This window comes from Scardinius erythrophthalmus, assembly GCF_964197995.2.
Source record: "Scardinius erythrophthalmus genome assembly, chromosome: 12".
In the NCBI taxonomy this organism is placed as follows: Eukaryota; Metazoa; Chordata; class Actinopteri; order Cypriniformes; family Leuciscidae; genus Scardinius; species Scardinius erythrophthalmus.
The window spans coordinates 42,348,218-42,371,278 of NC_138232.1; the positions used below are offsets into that span (position 1 = coordinate 42,348,218).

The window sequence follows — 23,061 nt, forward strand, 5'->3', positions numbered from 1 at the left end:
TGGATTTGATCCCTGGAGCAGTAAAGACTGATTCTGCAGCATGTAAAACTCCACAGTTACTCAAGCGCTTCGTTCCAGTCCGGAGACGCAGAAGAGCAGCTCCTGAAACACTTCTTCACCCTGACTATAAAGCCCGTTCACACCAAGAATGATAACTATGATGATTACGATATTAGTGTCCGCACTAACGCATGATGTCGTTCTGTTCAATTAACACTTGCCCAGCGCCAAATGAGAGTGAAGATCAGTGTCGGCATGAAACGCGTCAGTCGGCCGGTAACATTGATGAATTCTAGCAATGCAGTGTCGTGAACATGAGCGCCGCTCGGGACAGTAGACGAGCCAGCGCTGCATCCTCGTGAACGCTTAAGCCTTGACAATTAAAATATTCAAGCACAAGACGACACGAAAAGGAACTTAAATCGTTACGCTGCGCTGGAAGTTTAGTGCGCTCAGAAAGCCGCGCGGCGCAGTGTAACGATACGAGTCCCAGCGTAACGATAATCAGAAGACGCGAATACTGACATGAGCTCCGCTTCACCTCGTCTAATGCTTGAACGGACAAATACATAAAAAAATGTGTCAATATGCGAGTATGCTAGTTAACACAGTTGGATATGGCTTGAGTGAACACACAGTCGCGAAAGACAATGCATGTGTGTCAGTATATTAGATCTGTGCCTTCGCTCTTAAAGTGACAGTAGCCTAATATTCCTGCCGCCGTCCGTGTTTAATGCTAATCAAACAATCTAAAACTCATTGCCCTTGACTGAATAACTTTTGAAATTAAGGATTAATCTATGATTAAATTTTATTTACATTTGATTATTAAAGACAAGTAACAGTAGTTTAGTTAGAGACAATGAATGTTTTTAATTTATAAAATTATAAAACAGTAGTTTTAGCTGTGGATATCGTTTCTCTGTGTCATTAGCAGAGTCCACACCACCGCTATAACTATATTCTTTTATATTTAGAACAACTGTTTTCATCGTTATAGTTATTGTTGTTGGTGTGAACAAACATTAAGAGTTATGAATAATCGGTCACAAGCACAACAGAATCTCACCACAGAATCACTGTCAACCATAACACTATTATGAGTCTCAGTCCAAAGTATATTAGAGCGTTTCCACTAACAGCTGATATTTCTTCTTAGACAAACGGCCCCTGGAAAACAAAATCACTCAATCTTCTGTCATTATCCCATGGACAGTTCTCCAAACACTTCCCTGAAGGTCTGAGTGTGATTGTGAAGTTTAGGGGATTTCTACATGTTTTCTTGCACACAGAGCCGGATCAACACACACCACCTCGTCTGATGTGTGCACTAACATGACAACTAAGTTTGGAGTTTATTTGTTGCCTTTTGAAATATGATATTTAAAGGGATAGTTCACTTTGAAATTAAATGTTGGTGTTTTAGCTTACCTCAAGGGCATCCAAGATGTAGGTGTCTTTGTTTCCGCAGTAGTTTCAATTTTGATATTTTTAGGTCAAACCTTTCTTGTCTGTCAGTCATATCATGCAGATCTGTGGTCACTGTCTCAAAGAGCATGCACAGAGTCCAAATGAAACAATTCCCCATCATAAGTACACATTGATGGCCTAAGACACGAAACGAGCGGTTGTTGTGAGAAAACGAACAGTATTTATAACGTTTTTACCTCTTATACACAGCACACGTCCAAGTGATCTGAGGGCGCGCACGCATCCTGGTGTGTGACGTGTGCGCGCGTTCTGGCTTAGTCTGCGCAAGTGCAAGCGCCGGAAAGCGCCAGATGTGATCTCGGATGTGTACAAGAGGTAAAAACGGTATAAATACTGTTCGTTTTCTCACACAAACCGCTCGTTTCGTGTCTTAGGCCATCAATGTGTACTTACGATGGGGAATTGTTTCATTTGGACGATGTGGAATTGTTTCATTTGGACTCTGTGCATGCTCTTTGAGACAGTGACCACAGACCTGCATTATAGGACTGACAGACAAGAACGGTTTGACCTAAAAATATCAAAATTGAAACTACTGCGGAAACAAAGACACCTACATCTTGGATGCCCTTGAGGTAAGCTAAAACATACCAAAATTTAATTTCAAAGTGAACTATCCCTTTAAGCAGGTCAGAAAATCTGAATTAAACAGAAACTGAATCTGAATAATAGGATATCAGTGGCACTTGTGAATATCCTGCAAATAAAGTTTGTTTCAGCAGTGTGTGTCGCTCCTTCATTCAGCGTCTGATGTTCAGTCGCATCATTTACTAGTGTTTGAGTTCCAGGTTGTTGTTTTTTTCACTCACTGGATGTCATGCATTTATGGAAGCTTGTGTCCGTCACAGAATAAAAAATAAAGGTAATTCGGCAAAAATCAATAGACGTGTATGAACAGTGTTGGGGGAAGTTAAAAAGTAAAGTGTTACAATATTGCAATACTCCCTAAAAACGTGACAAGTTACTTTTTTTGGAAAGTAATGCATTAGTTTACTTTTACGTTACTCACCTTGGCTGGGCTTGCGTGTTTGTTTTAAACAAGAACAACAAAAAAAGTTGTACTTTTGGCAAATGTTAAGGCCCTTTCACACCAAAAGTGAAGTGAATAAGCCTCAGGCTGAAGGAAATGCAAGTTCACTCCTGTACAGTAGAGGGCGCCGCTCAAACTGACCTTTCGCTGAGCTGTCGTTTAACTAAAGATATGTTCGCCTAGTATAGTTCAATTGGATCAATGAAGGTCAGCAGCAAAGACATTGCTTAATACATTTAAAATGTACATTTAAAATGAGTTACTTTACCCACTACTTTAAAAAAGTAATATAAATTACATAACTTGCATTACCCTCCAACACTGCTAATGAGTGACAGATTCTTCATGGAGGTTTCAAATAATGTGCAATGATCTCATGTTTGATCACCGAAATAAATTCTCACCGAAAAAAAATTCTTTATTCCTTAAAATATCTTGAATGTAACTCGACACCCTTGCCTCATTTAGTATGCATGGCTCTATGAATATGCAAATGAGCCCCGCCTCCACTCACTCAGCTCAGAGATTCACTGGTTGACGATCACACGTTGATCTGATTGGTTACAAGGTAGTTTGTGACGTCAGAAACACCAGCGATTTCAAAGCGTGTTTTTGAGACTGTCTTTGGTTCACTGCAGTTTTAAGGAGGAAACACTCAGCAATGATGTCGACTTATGAATTTACACATGGTTTGTCTTAAAGCGTATTAAAAACACCACATAGACACATAAACACCATTAAAAGCTGGATTATCACCACAGGGGGACTTCAAGTGAATCGAGCGCACAATATATGTTAATTACCTCATTTTAGTTAAATCAAAACAAGGGAACAAATTAGTTCAACGTATAGAAAAATAAAATATGTATAGACATAAAAAAAAAACTTTTTAAAAAAACAACAACAAAATAAACTACCTGAAACTAAAATAAAAAAAAATTCAAAATGTTTATAAAACCTCAATGATACTAAAACACTTCATTTCATCCGGACTAACACCTGAACGTGAGAGACGCAGCAGACCTCGACTGAAAGCAGGACACCAAGTGATGCTTGTGATATTTATTATACATGACAGAAAATATTTGGTCATTACATAAAAATAAAAAAAACAAGAGTTTCTGGTGGAGACTAAAATCATACGAGACCTCGTGCGTCTTGAGCCTGAACTTCCCCGTCAGAACACACACGAACCGGATGATGGTCAGCTGACGTCGCAAACCTGAGGCTTCTGGATTCATCTGACGACGCGAGAGGATAAACACACACACACACACTAACACTGCACGGACGAACGGAGACGCACACACACACACACAGATCCACCGGGACGAACACACACACACCACATTCCTGCATAAACCAAATCTCCATCTACCCAACAGCACGAGAGGCGAGCGTTATGCACACATGCATATAAACACTGAGAGCTTCTGAAGACACGCGTCCTCCGCCTCAGAGTTCCAGCGGTCACCGCTCAGCGCGTCCGAGACGTCAGGACCGAAGAGAGACACCCTAAACAGAAGACGTGAACACTTCACGCAGGGTCACGAGTGCAGAACACTTGAGCGTTCGGTTCGTCGGTTCCTCCAGCCGAAAGCGTGCGACACAGTTACACAGACCAGCCTCGCCGTGACCGAGGGCGTCCCATACAAACCATTGTAAAAGCCGGACTCGGATCACGAGGAGCTTCTGCAGAGCGCGAGGACACGGACTCAAGGTTCACCAAAACAACCTTGGCATCTCCAGAGGGACATCATCTGATTAGCACCATTTTGCCAAAACACGTAAAAGAGGAAACTGCAGCTACTCATCGCAAACAAGGGTTTATGCACCATGTGCATATAACGAACAAAGCAACTTCTGGACCAAACTAAACGACACGCTGCAGAATTATGAGTACGAGGGTGTTGCTCTCTTCGGCCCGCCTTCGTTCATCCGGACGCCGGTGAAACGAGAAGCTTTAAACTAAACATTCCTTTAAGAATTAACCAACACAGACTTGATTCACATCATGAACTTAAGCGATTCGGCTTCCGTGAGTCATGTGACGAGGGCGGCTTCGACTAACGAATGCGTTTAAAAGAGAGGAAGGCCCTTTAATGACAGGCTCCCGCTCTGGAACGGATTTAACAAAAAAGTGTTAAGCGAATTCCTCCTTTCATTTCATTGGACGGAGCCCATGTGCTTCACACAACACACATAACGTCTCGAACAAAGGCACAGATTCACCGTAATGAAGGTTTGGATGAAAGCATCATGGCTTCACAGTTCCGATCAGCTGCGGCCTGCACGTGTCAGGCTCAAGCCAGACATTGATAACTAGCATTTGTGGTAAGGAAAGACCAATCGCACGGGCCACGGTTGGCTTGAGAACACCAGTTCACAAAATGAGGGAACAAAAGATTTGAGAACAGAAATTCACCACACAGAACGACTGCTTCCTCTCACAGAAGAACATCTGTGTCACATGATGCTTCTGCACAGACACACACAGTCAAAGGGAAGGACACAGAGCTGCTGGCGAACGCACGTTCATCATGACAACGTGATGTCGCGGGACTCTTTCGCGTTAGCCTCACAGGGCGGATGTGAAGGAGAAGTTAGCCGCTAGTTTGACCTTGTTTCGTGTCGTCCGGCGGCCAGGGCTGTCCGTGACGCAAGCTTTCGGTTCGCTCGAGTCGCTGTCTGACGCCGCGAGGAGGCCGTTGGCCGGGCGAGGCTGCCGATCGTGAACCGGATCGAAGCGCATCAGATCTGCGGGATAAACCGGGTCGGGTCGCAGCTGAGGAGACGGCAGGCAGGACGGGACCGGGCCACACAGGAGATCCACGGGAGATCCCGAACCCAGACACAGCAGCTCCAGCTCACCTGACGGACACACACACACACACACACGGATTAGCGGAGCGCAGGTTAATGTGCGCGTGTTCGTCGGGGTCGTGACCAGTAGCATTTGAGTTTATTGCCATATCAGCATCATCAGCTATTACACGGCAGATACACATTAAACATTTAACAACAGAATATTATGAACGTACAATTATATAAAAGATTCTTTAAATGTTCTTGTGCTAAAAATTGCTAAATACATTCTGGATCCATAAATAAATCCTTAAAATTGAATCCTGATAAAAAGCACTGTCTCATAATATTATAGATTGGGCAATCCCCTTGTTAACAAACAAGTATTCATTACTTCAGTGAGCTCATCGTTTCTGAATTAAATTATTAAATTGTTTCAATTAATATGATTTGTATATGTACATTTTCTGAAATACATAACTCAGTTTCCTCTGATGACAGATCTCTCTAAACTGTAATGTGGACTTTGCTTTGAAACGGTGTGTGTTGTGAAAAGCACTATATAAGTAAATGTGATTTACCGCTGGCGGGGCTGTCGGCGGATCTGGGCTCTTCATCGGGACGAGGACCGTCAGCAGAGACCGCTGGACTGCCTCGAGCTACACACACACACACACACACACACACACAGTGATGTCACGATTCAATACATATCATGATACTGAACTCACCAAACGATATTGCGATACTCCAAGACATATGATAAAAGGTTAACAATAAATGAACTGTTTATTAAAATGCTAAATTTGGTTTTACATTGTGTGTGTAAATGAATAGACTTGGACTCGGTGCTGAAACCCCAAAGCACAGGACAATAGAGACGCCAGAATAACAATATTCATCATTCTGAAGCTGAAAACTGAATTATTTTAGAGAAATATGCTTTACTCTGACACTGACTAGATATATTTAAAATAATGTAGGACACTTTTTACTGGTAACATCAGACATTTGATTATCAGACCCCACAAATATGCATTATTATACATTATATTCAACATTATATACTGTAGTTTGATGTAGTACTGACAAACTCTGAAAACTAGATTTGTTTTCTAGTAATTTTCATTTTGTGTGAACTACACACAATACAGATTGATGCATTTTTGTATTACGATATAACAAAAGTTAGTTCATTATCCGAGTTATATTTATTAACGTCTGCTGCACGATTAATCGCAATAAAATCGCACGCGATTTGGCAAAGGCTGCAATTATTTAAGCGCAGCTTGTCAGTGGAGTGTCATACTACCCCATCTGAACACCAGAGGGCGCTCTTCCGCAAACACGATAAATATAAATACACGATAAAGTAGTACAATAATGCAATAATGCGCATCATTCCAGGAAATCCCTATCGCTGTTGCTGAATAAACAGAAGACTGAAACGCTTTGATTAAACATGACTAATAAACACACGACTGCCTTATTCTGTGTCAGAAGCTCATCATCTCACAGGAGGAGCTCAGCTTGTTATGAAGTGAGTTTGGAGTAAATGTATGTTATTAAAAAGAGGTTCATAAATGCTTCATGTTTTGGAAAGATGTTTGACGCGTGTTGTTTTTTCAAATGCACGTTATAAGTGACAAACTCACAGTGCTTTCAGAGTGAGCAGCGTTTACAGAGCCGTACATCAGTGACAAACTGCGCAAAAAAAAAAAAAAAATTTTGCAGCCTTTGCAATTTGAAAAGCCATCTCGATTTAAGTGCAATTACATGGAAATTGCGATTAATCGTGCAGCCCTAACGTCTTCTGTTCTGACAAACATGATCACATGATTTAAAGAGCTACATCAGGGGTGTCAAACCGACATGGAGGGAAAATAAAGGATTCGATACCTCTCATATCGTTCTTCAGGACTATGATCTTCTTGTGTCCGTGACCTTTAATCCAGACAACCTGTTGAACATACAGAAGAGAGAGAATCGGTTCATTGAGGGATTTATCTGAGCATGCTGAATCAAAGCAGAGGTGTGTGTGTGTGTGTGTGTGTGTGTGTGTGTGTGACCTGAGGTATGGCAGCCAGCAGCTCGTCCAGCGTCTTGTACCCGTACGCCAGCGGCTGAAACTCTCGGCCGGTGTATTTGCTGAAGGCGCCGCAGAACTCCGACAGGAAGATCTGGTTGTAATGATAGGTGTGCAGAAGCGCACGGACACTGCGGGCAAACTGGTAGAGTCTGGTCAAACTCACACGCTCCTCAGCGTCTCCATCATCATCCTCCTCATCCTCAGAGAGCTGGAGAGGAAGAAGACACACAGACTTCACACGACAAGCAACGACACCATTCATTTTCCGGCGACACGACAAAGTTGAGATGTGTTTAATTCCATGCAAATGAGGAGCGACTTTCAAGAGTGACAACCAATAGGAGTGAAGTCAGTGGAGTCACGTGATCCGTCACTCTTCAGTGCCGAGTCCGACCGGGGCAAGAAGAATGAGAAGCTCATTTTAGCAGTCAGGAACTGTCCTGTAATTTCTGATGTCTCTGTGTGCGTACGCTGGTACTCGCTCTGCGGACTCCGAGACTGGATGCTTTCGTGAACCCACAGACCGGCGTTTGCTACATCAACATTAAAAGCTGGATTTTTACCACAGGGGGACTTTAAAGAAGCAATTATGATGAAGTAGTATGTCCCAAAGCTTGCCTACTCTTCTGCTGCACATAAAAAGTATAGTACACACACTGGCTAGGCTAGGCTCGTAGCTAAAGCTCGTGTGGCGCTCGTACCTGCAGCAGGTACGGCAGACTCTTGAGCAGCTCGGTGAGCGAGATGAAGCCGTACTCGCAGGGGTTGAGCGGCGTGGAGTAGGCGAACTCGTACTGCTGCCTCAGCTCTTCCACCCCGAGATGATCACGATCCTCAGGAAGTGACATCATCAGCGCCAGCAGCTGAGACGTCAAGGCACGCAGGGACTTCCTGTTAATGAGCTGCACCTCCTTCCCTTCGGGAGTATCGACCACCTGGAGAGAGAAAGACAGACAGAGATCATTTTCAAAAACTGAAAGCTGCGTCGCCTACAATCTTCCAAGATTGCGTCTGGTTTCAGAGCAGCTCGTCTGGTGATATCGAAGAGCGAACTGGTGTGATGTAGCTTTGAACGAAATCAGGCCAAAACGAAGTTAGTTTCTGGAGTTCGAACTTTCTGGAAAAGATATTTCTGGCTGGTAGACGCCTTTCAAACTGCCATTGGTCTGTGTGGTGATGATGTAATGGGTGGGTGTGGCTCGGAGGTTCCACCACCTTCAGGCCAATAGAGGTTATGCATCAAAGAGCTTTGGCTGTACACACATATCTGACCAGAAATTTGAGGTGTATTTTCACAGACTGCTGAAAGCTACAGAACAGAAGAAAATGGATCGCTGTAATTCTCAGGAACAACTGCTGAATACTTGAGGTCAGGAAACGGATATTTGTTATATAATTAATTTCGAAAATTAATTGCTTATTGATTCCTTTGTGAGCATTTCAATATGACTTTAAACCATTCAAGCACGAGACTCGAGTGATGTTTTCTGTGTTGCAGGAGTATGTGTATCAGTATAGTGGATCTGTGCAGCTCTTAAAGAGACAGTAGCCTAATACTCCTGCTGTCTCTATAACACTAATCAAACAAAAGATGAAGAGAAAATTCACTCATTCTTGACTGAATAACATTTGTAACTATATTTGTATTGTATATTTTATTTATAAAGTGCTGTTATTTTACATTTGATAGTTTCTGTACCTGAAAATCTTAAAGCACTTTATTTCAATCGTATCTTCGTTCAGTTGTGTCTATTTATAGAGACTGCTAATTTGTTTAATTGTTCTTTTTTAATTGCTACGTGTTTACTTGTCTTTAATAATGCTTGAAATGTACATTAGTTAGGCTAGTTGCTTTTCTATGGTATTTTTAAACCACAGGCAAACGTTCCTTGCGTGAGTGTCCTTTAGTCTGTTGATTTGTGTTCATGATATTCAGCTATTTTATTTAATTAAATGTTTTGCAATAAGACTACATTTTTTTTTTTTTCACACGATACCCAACCCCACCCCTAAGCCCAGAACTTTGCCGTGAGTTTAGAGACCTTGCCCGTGTACCTTCACGACATGGCAGAGTTTGTTGAGCAGGACGGGCAGCGTGCCGGAGTCGTAGTCCTGCAGGCGGAGGCTGTAGCCGAACGTCTTGCTGTATTCACACAGCAGCTGATTAACAGGAAGAGCCGACTCTCTCTGAGCTCGAAGCAGCTTCACCAGCTGAGCCGCTAACGCCTTCACACGCTCCACCTCCGTCAGCGCTAGCAGACGCTCCTCTCCACACTCCAACACCTGAGAGAGAGAGAGAGAGAGAGAGAGAGAGAGAGAGAGAGAGAGAGAGAGAGAGAGAGAGAGAGAGAGAGAGAGAGAGAGAGAGAGAGAGAGAGAGAGAGAGAGAGAGAGAGAGAGAGAGAGAGAGAGAGAGAGAGAGAGAGAGAGAGAGAGAGTCAAAGACTCCCGCCGACTGCTCTAGCCCTAGCGCTGCACAATTAATCGCAATGAAAGTCTGCAATTATTTTATGCGCAGTTTGTCAGTGCAGCGGCCGGCTAATCGGTAATAAATGCTCCATACAAACGCCAGAGGGCATTCTCACACACACACCACATATCCATCTGAACACCAGAGGGCATTCTCACACACACACCACATATCCATTTGAACACCAGAGGGCATTCTCACTCACACACACACACACACACACACACACACACACACACACAACATATCCATCTGAACACCAGAGGGCATTCTCACACACACACACACACACACACACACACACACACACACACACACACACATCCATCTGAACACCAGAGGGCGTCTCACACACACACCCCCCACATATCCATCTGAACACCAGAGGGCATTCTCACACACACACCACATATCCATCTGAACACCAGAGGGCATTCTCACTCACACACACACACACACACACAACATATCCATCTGAACACCAGAGGGCATTCTCACACACACACCACATATCCATCTGAACACCAGAGGGCATTCACACACACACACACACACACACACACACACACACACACACAACATATCCATCTGAACACCAGAGGGCATCTTTCACACACACACACACACACAACATATCCATCTGAACACCAGAGGGCGTCTCACACACACACCCCCCCACATATCCATCTGAACACCAGAGGGCGTCTCACACACACACCCCCCCACATATCCATCTGAACACCAGAGGGCGTCTCACACACACACCCCCCCACATATCCATCTGAACACCAGAGGGCGTCTCACACACACCCCCCCCACATATCCATCTGAACACCAGAGGGCGTCTCACACACACACCCCCCCACATATCCATCTGAACACCAGAGGGCGTCTCTCTCCCACACACACACACAACATATCCATCTGAACACCAGAGGGCGTCTCACACACACACCCCCCACATATCCATCTGAACACCAGAGGGGGCGTCTCACACACACCCCCCCCACATATCCATCTGAACACCAGAGGGTGTCTTTCACACACACACACACACACACACACACACACACACACACACACACACCCATCTGAACACCAGAGGGCGTTCTCACACACACACACACACACACACACACACACACACACACACATCAAACATCATTCCAGGAAACCACTACGGGCATCATCACTGTTACTGAATAAACAAAAGACTGAAACGCTTTGATTAAACATGACTAATAAACACACGACTGCCTTATTCTGTGTCAGAAGCTCATCTCACAGGAGGAGCTCAACTCGTTATGAAGTGAGTTTGGAGTAAAAGTGCGTGTTGCTTTTTCAAATGCACATAAGCGACTCAAACTCGCAGTGCTTTGAGCGAAGTTTACAGAGCCGTACATCAGTGACAGACTGCGCAAATAAACAAACTAATCGCAGCCTTTGTGATTTCATAATCACGATAAGCCAAATCGGTTTAAACGTGATTACATGTAAATTGCGATTAACCGTGCAGCCCTACATCGAGCACCTTCACATCTGCGGTTGTACCGACCAGAAGAATGTCCGGGATGGCCTCGAACAGCTCCATGAGTTTGGTGAAGCCGTAGTAGGAGAGTTTGCACTGGCGTCCGAAGTGGTGGTGATACGTGGGGATGAACTTGCTGAAGGGCATCCGGAAGTGAGGCTGGTGTCTCAGCAGGTCCACAACCTCCTTCCCGAACTGCCGTGTGCGCTCCACCTCCTCTGGTGTGCGCTCTGAGGGACCAGACGACAGCATTACTGTTACACGAACCCTCATAATGCAGTTATAATGAGATTTAGGAGACATTGTGATTAAAGTTTCCCTTATGCAAACAACACATTAATCAGATTGATGTGATTAAGCTTGTACTCAGTATTTATTTTCACCAAACGACAACCTTCCGGTCTCTCTCGAGTCCAACACTGAAGAGACTTAAACTGCAGTTCATCCACTGGCCACTAGAGGCCGGCTGCAGAAGAGACTCAATCCCATAGACCCCCATGTTAAAATGCCCAATTTTACAGCAGAAAAGAACATGTTTACAGCCTGGTGCAGAAAGTGGTTTTGGTCTTTATAGCTAATTTTGCTCTTCATGACGAGTGTGAGGGGGGTGAATTTGTTTATCACTCATCCGTTTAAATTATATTAAGCCTTGAAGTTCTGCATAATTAAGGGCGTGGCCACTTGAGTGACAGGTGGATTGCCGCTGATGTCACTATTAGCCGTTTGTCTGCTGTCTGTTAGCGTCACGTCACCTCAGTTAATTCGTTTATTGTGTTTCGTCTGACGCTCTGAGACACACTCCTTTATGACGGAGGGAAAAAGAGCCCGATTGCAGAAACTTCGTTTTATTACAGATAATTTGCACCAATTTCGCAGGAAGTGATGATTTTGTTCTCTTGAACACATGGGATGGAAACGCTGCTTTATTCGCACATGTTTTATGCGATATTCCACTTTTGTGCTTAAAGGGATAGTTCGGGCAAAAATGATATTAAACCCATGATTTATTCTCCCTCAAGCCGTTCGAGATGCATATGTCAATCATTTTTCAGACGAACACATTTTCAGTTATTTTAGAAAATGTCTTTCAGTGGTTATAATGTCAAGTTATGGGGTCCACTCCTTCAAGTCCCAAAAATGTGCATGCATCCTTCACAAAAGTAATCCATCCGGCTCCAGGGGGATAAACGAAGGCCTTCTGAGGGTAATCCGTGCGGTTTTGCCGTAAAAATATACATATTTAAAACTTTATAAATGAAAATAACTGGCTTCCGGCAACGGTCGACGCGCGTTCACGGGTGATGGATGCTGGCATAGGACGTAGCGTTTGATTTAGCTATACTTCGTTCTACGTCACGACGCTTACTACGCTACGTCCTATTATCAATAACTGAAAATGTGTTCGTCTGAAAAATGATTGACATATGCATCTCGAACGGCTTGAGGGTAAGTAAATCATGGGTTTAATATCATTTTTGGCCGAACTATCCCTTTAAGTTAAATTCGCAACTTTGGAAAAACAATCTTGCATCTAGATAAGTCAGGGATTCATGCATGTGCCGCAGTGTTTCACCTTTTTTGGGAACAGAGATGAGTGTGTCACAGTCCTGCTGAGTGACTGTGATGGTCGTGTCCGGAATCTCAGCCAACAGGTCCATCAGATCACACATCCCATAATCCACCACCTGCCAGTTCCTGGAGAAACACCTGACACACACACACACACACACACACACACACACACACACACACGGTGGAAGAGGTTACACCCAATGCTTAAAGGGATAGTTCACCAAAAAAAGAAAATTACCCCATGATTTACTCTCCCTCAAGCCGTCCTATCCTTATGACTTTCTTCTTTCAGGCAAATACAATCGGAGTTATATTTGAAAAATGTCCTGGCTCTTCCTGGATTTATAATGGCAGTGCACCTAAATAAAAGTGCATCTGTCCATCATAAACTCCACAGGCTCCAGCGGGTTAATAAAGGCCTTTTGAAGCGATGCATTTGTGTGAGAAAAATATCCATATTTAAAACTGTATAAAGTAAAGTAACTAGCTTCTGGCCAAACGGATTCCACTTGAGTCTAAAGCGCAACTTATGTGAGTAATGCGACGTGCTGCGATGTACTGCTGATATTTACACTACGCCATGACGCACTTCGCTACTTCTGACATCACAAGTTGAGTAAGTTACGCTTTAGGCGCAAGTAGTGACTGCGTTTGGCCATAAGCTGGAATTTTACTTTGTAATATTTTAAATATGGATATTTTTCTTACACAAACTCATCGCTTCAGAAGGCCTTCATTAACCCGCCAGAGTGGAGACCCGCCGTGTGGAGCACTTATGATGGACAGACGCACTTTTATGATGGATAGACGCACTTTTATCATGGACAGACGCACTTTTATCATGGACAGACGCACTTTTATCATGGATAGACGCACTTTTATGATGGATAGACGCACTTTTATCATGGACAGACGCACTTTTATCATGGATAGACGCACTTTTATGATGGATAGACGCACTTTTATCATGGATAGATGCACTTTTATCATGGACAGACGCACTTTTATCATGGATAGACGCACTTTTATGATGGATAGACGCACTTTTATCATGGACAGACGCACTTTTATCATGGATAGACGCACTTTTATGATGGATAGACGCACTTTTATGATGGATAGATGCACTTTTATCATGGACAGACGCACTTTTATCATGGACAGACGCACTTTTATCATGGACAGACGCACTTTTATCATGGATAGACGCACTTTTATGATGGATAGACGCACTTTTATCATGGACAGACGCACTTTTATCATGGATAGACGCACTTTTATGATGGATAGACGCACTTTTATGATGGATAGATGCACTTTTATCATGGATAGACGCACTTTTATGATGGATAGACGCACTTTTATGATGGATAGATGCACTTTTATCATGGATAGACGCACTTTTATCATGGATAGACGCACTTTTATCATGGATAGACGCACTTTTATCATGGACAGACGCACTTTTATCATGGATAGACGCACTTTTATCATGGATAGACGCACTTTTATCATGGACAGACGCACTTTTATCATGGATAGACGCACTTTTATCATGGACAGACGCACTTTTATCATGGATAGACGCACTTTAATCATGATAGATGCACTTTTATGATGGATAGATGCACTTTTATGAGGATAGACGCACTTATCATGGATAGATGCACTTATGGATAGACGCACTTTTATCATGATAGATGCACTTTTATCATGGACAGATGCACTTTTATCATGATAGATGCACTTTTATCATGGACAGACGCACTTATGATGGACAGATGCACTTTATGATGGATAAATGCATTTTTATGAGGGATAGATGTACTTTTATGGACTTCAAAACAGAAACGGCCATTCACTGCCATTATACAGCTTGGAAGAGCCAGGAACTTATTTTAATATAACTCCGATTGTATTCGTCTGAAAGAAGAATATCATGTACACCTAGGATGACTTGAGGGTGAGTAAATCATGGGCTAATTTTCATTTTTTGGTGAACTATCCCTTTAAGGAGAGAGAGAGAGAGAGAGAGAGGGAGAGGGAGAGGGAGAGAGAGAGAGAGAGAGAGAGAGAGAGAGAGAGAGAGAGAGAGAGAGAGAGAGAGAGAGAGAGAGAGAGAGAGAGAGAGAGAGAGAGAGAGAGAGAGAGAGAGAGATATGACCATCCTGAGATTCTCACCAGTGATACGCCTGAGCGAAGTCCCCGATCACCACCTGTTTACTGGCCTGAAACTTCAGTAGCTTCAGCAGGTCTTGAGTGAAGCGCTTGATCTGCGCGCGATGAGTCAACGTCAACAAACGCTTGGAGCCTAAACCCAGGATCTACACACAAAATATGAAATCAATATGCACAATTCTTTTTTTTAAAGGTGCAGTCTGTAAGATTGGCAGCTGGTGGTTGAAATAGGTACTGCAGTCCAAATGATGGTATTTTTATGCTTTAGTAGAGTGAAAGATACATACGGCACCTTTAATGGAATTTATTATAAATTATTTATCCATGCACTGGTTTTTCAATTTAAGTTTCCCCGCAATCTTGAATCAGAATATCTTGTCAAGATAATGTCAAATTGTGAATTTAATTTATTGTAAACGTGAGCGTGTGTCCACAGACCTGCAGCACGTGAGGAACGGCCTCCAGCAGCTCCAGCAGTTTGGAGTATCCGTAGTCCGACACACGGCACTGCTTGGCGAAATGGTGGTGATACGCTGGAATGAACTTGGTGACGGGCATCAAACAGGACGGCTGGTTCTTCATGAGATCCACCATCTCTCGGCTGAACTGGATCAGCTGTGGATTCCCAACCGGACTCTTACTGCGCTGCAGCCACGGATCTGACCACACACACACACACACACACACACACAGGTTTTTCACTTATGCACTTCATTAGCTTCAGATGAGCATGTGACTAATGCTACGACAAGAGATGAGCACTGTGCAATTAATTAGGATTGACCAGTATGATTGTCACCATGAATTGTGATTCTTAAAGTAAACATGAAATCTCAATGGCAATATTCCATTAAAAAAAATAAAAGTTTCAGCGTTTATAATAAATTATTTATTGGTGCACATCATTATTGTTTTCATCATCTTGAATCAGAATAAAGAATAACAGCTTCTCTTCTCTGATGACGAGGGCGGGCTATAACCTGTCACTCACATGAGATCAGCCAATAGCAAACCACAACCATCCACTCAATTCCCCACAGACACAATTAAGCCCCGCCCACTTTTGTTCTTGTTCCTGAAGCGTTTCACTCAAATAGACTAGCGCAACTTCTGTTTCATGCCGATTTTAAATGGAAATTCTGTCATGAAAATGTTCTATGAAAATTTAAAAGGCATGTATTTCTGTGATTTTCACAAGGCTTTTAAAATTAAAAAAAGAAACAACCCTGCAGATGGATCATAAAATAGACAAACTCAACATCACTTACACCTCGTGTTTGAATGTTGTACTGGCTTTTATGCAGGTGCTTCACACACTCTCACACACACACACACACACACACACACACACACACACACACACACACACACACACACCTGCATTGGGCTGTGGGGGTTTGTTGTGAATCCACTTGATGATTTTGAAGCCGTTCTGGGCCGTTACTATGGTGACTCCAGGGATGCAGGTGATGAGATGCTCCAGCGGGACGCTTCCCTCCAGCCCCCCCTCCTCCGCAACGCTCAAAGCACTGAACTCTGCAGCGTAGCATTCTGGGAAACTGTGTGCAGACAGGAAACAGTCACACATGCAACAGACACACACCAGACCAATGAGATGACAGCAGGAGTGTGTGAGTGTGAGTGTGAGTGTGTGTGTGTGTGAGTGTGTGTGTGTGTGTGTGTGTGTGTGTGTGTGTGTGTGTGTGTGTGTGTGTGTGTGTGTGTGTGTGTGTGTGTGTGTGTGTGTGTGTGTGTGTCACCTGAGCAGAGGTACCGTTCCCTCGTGACTCTGCAGTAAACCGTGGACGTGAGCCGCCAGAACTTTCAGAGACACCAGAACAAACGGGATCATGTACGAATCCGGATCAAAGTCAGATTCACTGAAACCAGAGGAGAAACAGTCGAGTTCATCACTGCTAAACCTGGACGAATACGCGAGCACACGCAGGGTTCGTACAGATACTGTAACATGAAATCCCAGGACTTTCAAGGACTTCAAGCACTACTTTTTGGTTTCCAAGGAATACAATCTGAGATCTCACTAATCAAACAACCTTCAAATTCTAAAAAAGGTAAATAGATAAATAAAACAAAATGGTTCAAATAAAGTGCAGCAGATGCAATGACTGTGGAAACTTTAACAATGATTAACTTTAACTGATTTTTTTTCTCAATATATGATTGACCTGAAGAATAAAAGCTGCATCATATACTTGGATATTTGAGCAATATCACTCTCATAGCCATGCGAAATGGCTTTATATCAGACGAGCTGCAGCTTCATTTAGCGTGAAAAGATTGTTTTATCAATAAAATTAAACACGAAGATCACTTAAATTATTGAAAGACAATATATTTGTGAAATTAAAGTACCTTTTCATAAATATGGCTGTTTTCAAGGGTTTTTCAGGACTTAAATTTCAAAGTCAAACTCAAGTACATTAAGCCCCTTGTATGAACCCTGATGATTAGGTTGGTATTAGCAAGCAAGCAAATTTTATTTATAAAGCACTTTTTCAAACAAATCAATGCAGTTCAAAGTGCTTTACAGGCAAAAAAGAAACAATAGATTTAAAAAAATAGACCCATTAAAATACAGGAATAAGAATAACATTTATAAGGATTAGCCAAGACATAAAATAACCAAAAATGAAGAAGAACAAGAAATATATAAAACACACAAGATATTACGTTTTATATTTTGCATAAACAAAATGTTTTTAATTTCGGATTTAAAACTATCAGTGTCATCCTCTTTCTGCCTCTGCAGGAGCCCTGCACAGGTGTGTGCGCCCCGACTCACCTGAAGTCCTGCTGAGCGCAGTGGCGTTTGCACACGGGCTCGTGGTACTCCAGCTCCTCGAACAGAACCGGGCTGGCCGTGTTGGAGCTGTCGTGAGAGTGTGCGGATCCTAGCGGACTCTGCCGGGCCTGAGTGCTGGACAGCAGACACACGAGCCGCCCGCCGCCCTGCTCGCGCACACACACCAGCTCCGGCAAGCGGTACAGGTCGCTCACCACCAGCTTATGCCCAAACCTGCGGGACACACACGCCGTCAAGACACCAGCCACACACACACACACACACACACACACACACGGGCGATGCTAAATGTTTTTAAATGTCATAATCATTTGTTAACAAACAAGTATTTATTACTTCAATGAGCTCATTGTTTCGGACTTAAATTACTACATTGTTTAAATTAATACATTTTTAGCTAACTGTTAATTTGTATATGTACATCTCTGAAATCTTAACGATTAGCTGAAACTTTCTAAGACGTAACTGAACACACTTACAGACTGTTTTCAACTGTTATACTGAAACGATGTGTATTGTGAACAGCACTATATAAATAAATGTGAACTGAATGTGTCACTCACTTCCTCTCGTAGGTCTCGGTGAACTTGTAGAGAGGCAGGCAGTTTGCTGGAGCGTCCTGGAGGATACTGATGATCTCAGAGCTGAGGAACAAACACCATCACTGAGGCTAGAGCTGATATACCGGGAATCACGATATGAACATGCATGAAATTGTTATCGTGTGCACTTATAATAACCAGATAAGATTTCCAACAATGCTTCAAAGAGACTGAATGAAAATGCACACTCACTCTCTGACAGCAGATGGCGATAGTATAACCAGAGCCTGTCTACGGAGAGCCTGCCCACTCCCTATTAAGTCCTATTGTACCGAATTTTGGTTGTAGTTCCACCAGAGTTCCACTGGGGGCGATCGCCATGAGTGCAAAATGAATGGGAGTCAATGGGGCTAGACGGCTAAATCTGTCTCTTTCACCCGATTGCCGTTGATAAATCTCAAATCTGATTGTAGATTTTGCAAGTTCAACATGGGTTTTAGGTCGAAAGTTGAATGAACGAGTACTTATGTCCTTTCGATTTCTTACAGGTTGAGTTGTTGTTGCCCATAACACGCTAGCATTCTGCTAATGAACGCTGATTGGTCAGTGAAGGACTGATTACGACCAGAGATACCGCTTGATGGCATCGTGTCATCCGCAGCGGGACCAGAAACAAACAAAACAAAAACTCTTCTAGCACGTGTGTTTGCCTGTGTCAGCTGTGTTGTGTGTTTACCTGTGTCAGCTGTGTTGTCGATGCCTCGAGTGAAAAGAAAGTGCAGAGCGCGAACGCACCAAAGTGACTGAAGGATTGCCGTAAAGCAGTATTTCTGATCGTACATGTGAATGACGTCATTGACACTTTAAAAGACTTTTTAAAGCAAATAAGTGACTCAAAAAAATCTGACACCCAGCAGTGTGTAATTTCTTTGCATCTCCTTTCGAATACAACATTCAAATTACTAGACAAAAAATGATATCCTGAGAAAAGTGGATTTTTATTGGTATAGCGCCATAGACCTCCATTCATTCTGCACTCGTCCTGTGAGCGCCCTCATGTGGAATCAGATACCCCTTTTCCACCAACAAGAACCGGGTGCTGGTTCAGAGCCAGAGCCAGAGCTGGTTCAGAGTTGGTTCGACTGACGAGCTTACTAAGAACCGGTTTGCCTTTCCATCGGCTAGAGAGCCACAACAGAGCCAGATCTTACGTCACTGTATACGTCTCATGTTGCCCAGCAACCGCTAGTGCGGTAGCACCAAACACAAACACGCCAGGCTTGTTCGAGATGCATCGGCTTCTCGCAGATCGATCGCCACATGACATCAAAGCACTGCGATAGCGATCTAAAAGCACAAGGAGTCGTATGCTCTCCAAACACTCCCGCAGCTCCGATCGGTCCTCGCCGCTCCGATGCATCTCGAACAAGCCATCAACAATAACGGACGTTGCAATACTATGGATGCTCATGGGTTTGCAAAAATACATCGGAATCCAACGCGTTCGTGCAGCTCGCCGTAAGTTACATAGACGGATATTATAATCAAGCCGCTATTAGCTCGACTAGCTGCTATTTAAAAATGGCGGTCACAAGTTTCTATCAGTGGGTAAGCGTTTCGTATTAGTTTGAAGGTACCCCCGGGAGCCGCCATTGGCTAACAAGCCTTCACCTGCTGTTAGCATCCCATTGACTTCCATTCATTTTGGCGTCACTTTGACAGCGAATAACTTTACATCTGAGGCGTTTAAAGACTCCATTTGTCCATTATTTATTTCTAAAGAAACACGACAATGTATAAAAGGCTCCATTACCTTGTATCTTACGTTATGGCCCCGTAGAAGCAGTTTTTGTAAAAGTAGGCTAACGATTGCGTCAAAACCATGCGACTCTCTGGAAATTACCGTAGAGACAGGAAGAGAAGCTCGCGGGCAATTTGGGGGACGCGGAGGCATAAAGTCCGATAAAGTCAAAGGAGAAGCCCATAGAGAGTCATGACGTTGCTCCTGCTCCTAGCTCATGGACAGCTCCTTCTCACACTCTCCGTCTCTGCAAGATTCGGAAGGGAATGGTTCCGATTTCGTCTGGCACAGCTGCTAGAAAACTTACAACTGTCAGGCGGGCTGCTCACGTCACATCCCCGTCGTCAAGCTCAGTTTGAGTCTGCGCAGTACGCTTGGCAATCAGGAAATGACTGCTCCTTATGTGCTTCAACTTCTCTCCGTTGAAACCTATGGGGTCGCTGTGTCCAGTTTATATACTGTCTATGGTTTCTATTCGTCTTGTTGGTCACGGTAACCCCGCCCCCAGCCTCTGACGCAAGCGGTTCTTTCTTGGCTCCGTTTAGACCCTGCAATGATTTGGTGCTACTTAAGAACCAGTTTTACTGGTTCGGAGCTGGTGCTTTGGCGGTGGAAAAACAAAGAACCGATTTGAAACTAGGCTCTGGCTCCGAACCAGCACCAGCTCTGCCTTGGTGGAAAAGGGGTAAGAGAGGAACTGCAACCAGTTCAGAAGCCGGAAGTGTACTGAGAGTGAAACTTCTCGCCATATTAGACATTCTCTGGTATAACAGCAGAAATGAATCTGATACCCAGTAAACAAAGCAGGCACTTCCTGTTTCTGAGCATTACATGCTTCACACCATTCAGATTTGTGTATCCGCTTCATCACAGCACCAAATATTGGTTTACATTTAAACATTTTTAAATATTCTGGACTAAAACATGCCCTAGATATTGACTGAAAATGTTTGGACTCTTTATTGTTCTTTGAAGTTCTTTTGCACTTTAATCTGTTTGAAACATTTGTTTACTTTAAATTCTTTTTGTTTTAGGAAAACATGTATTAAAATGGACATATTACGCCCTGTTACAAAGTCTTGATGTGTTTCAGGCTCTACTAGAACAGGTTTTCCTGCTTGAATGTTGATTATTCTCCTCATATTCTCCATTGTTGCAGCTCCTCTCTTCCCAGTCTGTCAGTAACGCTCTGTTTACTTCCTGTCTCTATGAAGCCCCTCCTCCTGAAAAGCACACTGTGCTCTGATTGGTCGGCTGGAGCAGTGTGTTGTGATTGGTCGAGCGCTTCGAGTGTGTTTGGGAAATGTCCCGCTCTTCACATAACCGCCAGTTTAACACACTACTAACTAACTCAACCAGGCCCCGCCCCTTTATTCTGCGCATTAATTATTATAATGAGGAATATTGTGACGTGTTCGTTCCCGGCAGAAACTCAAGACTACAATGGAGTCGTTTCAGGAGTTCAGAAACACTGACACTGATATAGAGAAGAACTGGAGCTTTATCATGCTCAAACAGCAACATCACACACTAAACACAGATGAACATTTAACCCTGTTAGGAGGACAACACTTTGAATTCAACGCAGTGACAACACCATATACCATGATAAAAGCTTCAGCTATTCTCGTGATGTGGAAGTTGGACACGTCACATGTGTACCTGAGGCAGGCGAGAGATTTGCTGCTGGCTCCAGTGACGAGCGACACGTGAATCCTCTTGCTGCCGATCTTATAGCGGTGCAGGAGACTGACGGCACCGATGGCCTGCTGGAGGGAACTCATGTGAACCCGCGCCTTCAGCTGATAGTCAGTGTGAGGACTCAGATCAACGCTCTTCACCTACACACACACACACACACACAGGGGTTTGCTATACTTGTGAGGACATTCCATAGCTGTATTGGTTTTTTTACTGTACAAACTGTATATTCTATTCTCCTACACCAACCCGACCCCTAAACCTACCCATCACACACACTACCCATAAACCTACCCAACACACACACACTAACCCTAAACCTACCCAACACACACACACACTAACCCTAAACCTACCCATCACACACACACAAACTAACCCGACCCCTAAACCTACCCATCACACACACACAAACTAACCCGACCCCTAAACCTAACCATCACACACACAAACCCGACCCCTAAACCTACCCAACACACACACACACTAACCCTAAACCTACCCATCACACACACACAAACTAACCCGACCCCTAAACCTAACCATCACACACACAAACCCGACCCCTAAACCTAACCATCACACACACACACAAACTAGCCCGACCCCTAAACCTAACCATCACACACACAAACCCGACCCCTAAACCTACCCAACACACACACACACTAACCCTAAACCTACCCATCACACACACACAAACTAACCCGACCCCTAAACCTAACCAACACACACACAAACCCGACCCCTAAACCTACCCATCACACACACACTAACCCTAAACCTACCCAACACACACACACTAACCCTAAACCTACCCAACACACACACACACACACACACACACACACACACACACTAACCCTAAACCTACCCATCACACACACACAAACTAACCCGACCCCTAAACCTACCAACACACACACACACAAACTAACCCGACCCCTAAACCTAACCATCACACACACAAACCCGACCCCTAAACCTACCCAACACACACACAAACCCGACCCCTAAACCTACCCATCAC

The 23,061-nt window shown here is 43.6% G+C and overlaps 1 protein-coding gene across 4 annotated transcripts in view; it reads right to left on the reverse strand.

Annotated features, from left to right (window-relative positions):
• Positions 1-3,568: 3,568 nt before the first annotated feature.
• marf1 (meiosis regulator and mRNA stability factor 1) overlaps positions 3,569-23,061 on the reverse strand; it is a 42,508-nt gene continuing 23,015 nt past the window's right edge. For all 4 annotated transcript variants that reach the window (XM_081380917.1, XM_081380916.1, XM_081380915.1 and 1 more), the window contains 15 exons: positions 21,993-22,171; positions 18,551-18,631; positions 17,967-18,200; positions 16,924-17,043; positions 16,541-16,722; positions 15,602-15,822; positions 15,167-15,309; positions 12,987-13,120; positions 11,441-11,643; positions 9,471-9,698; positions 8,117-8,350; positions 7,396-7,623; positions 7,226-7,286; positions 5,908-5,985; positions 3,569-5,392 (listed from right to left, as the gene is read on the reverse strand). In XM_081380917.1, the coding sequence (XP_081237043.1) occupies positions 5,100-5,392; positions 5,908-5,985; positions 7,226-7,286; positions 7,396-7,623; positions 8,117-8,350; positions 9,471-9,698; positions 11,441-11,643; positions 12,987-13,120; positions 15,167-15,309; positions 15,602-15,822; positions 16,541-16,722; positions 16,924-17,043; positions 17,967-18,200; positions 18,551-18,631; positions 21,993-22,171 (2,619 nt within the window). In that variant the 3' untranslated portion in view covers positions 3,569-5,099. The remainder of the gene's footprint in view (positions 5,393-5,907; positions 5,986-7,225; positions 7,287-7,395; positions 7,624-8,116; positions 8,351-9,470; positions 9,699-11,440; positions 11,644-12,986; positions 13,121-15,166; positions 15,310-15,601; positions 15,823-16,540; positions 16,723-16,923; positions 17,044-17,966; positions 18,201-18,550; positions 18,632-21,992; positions 22,172-23,061) is intronic.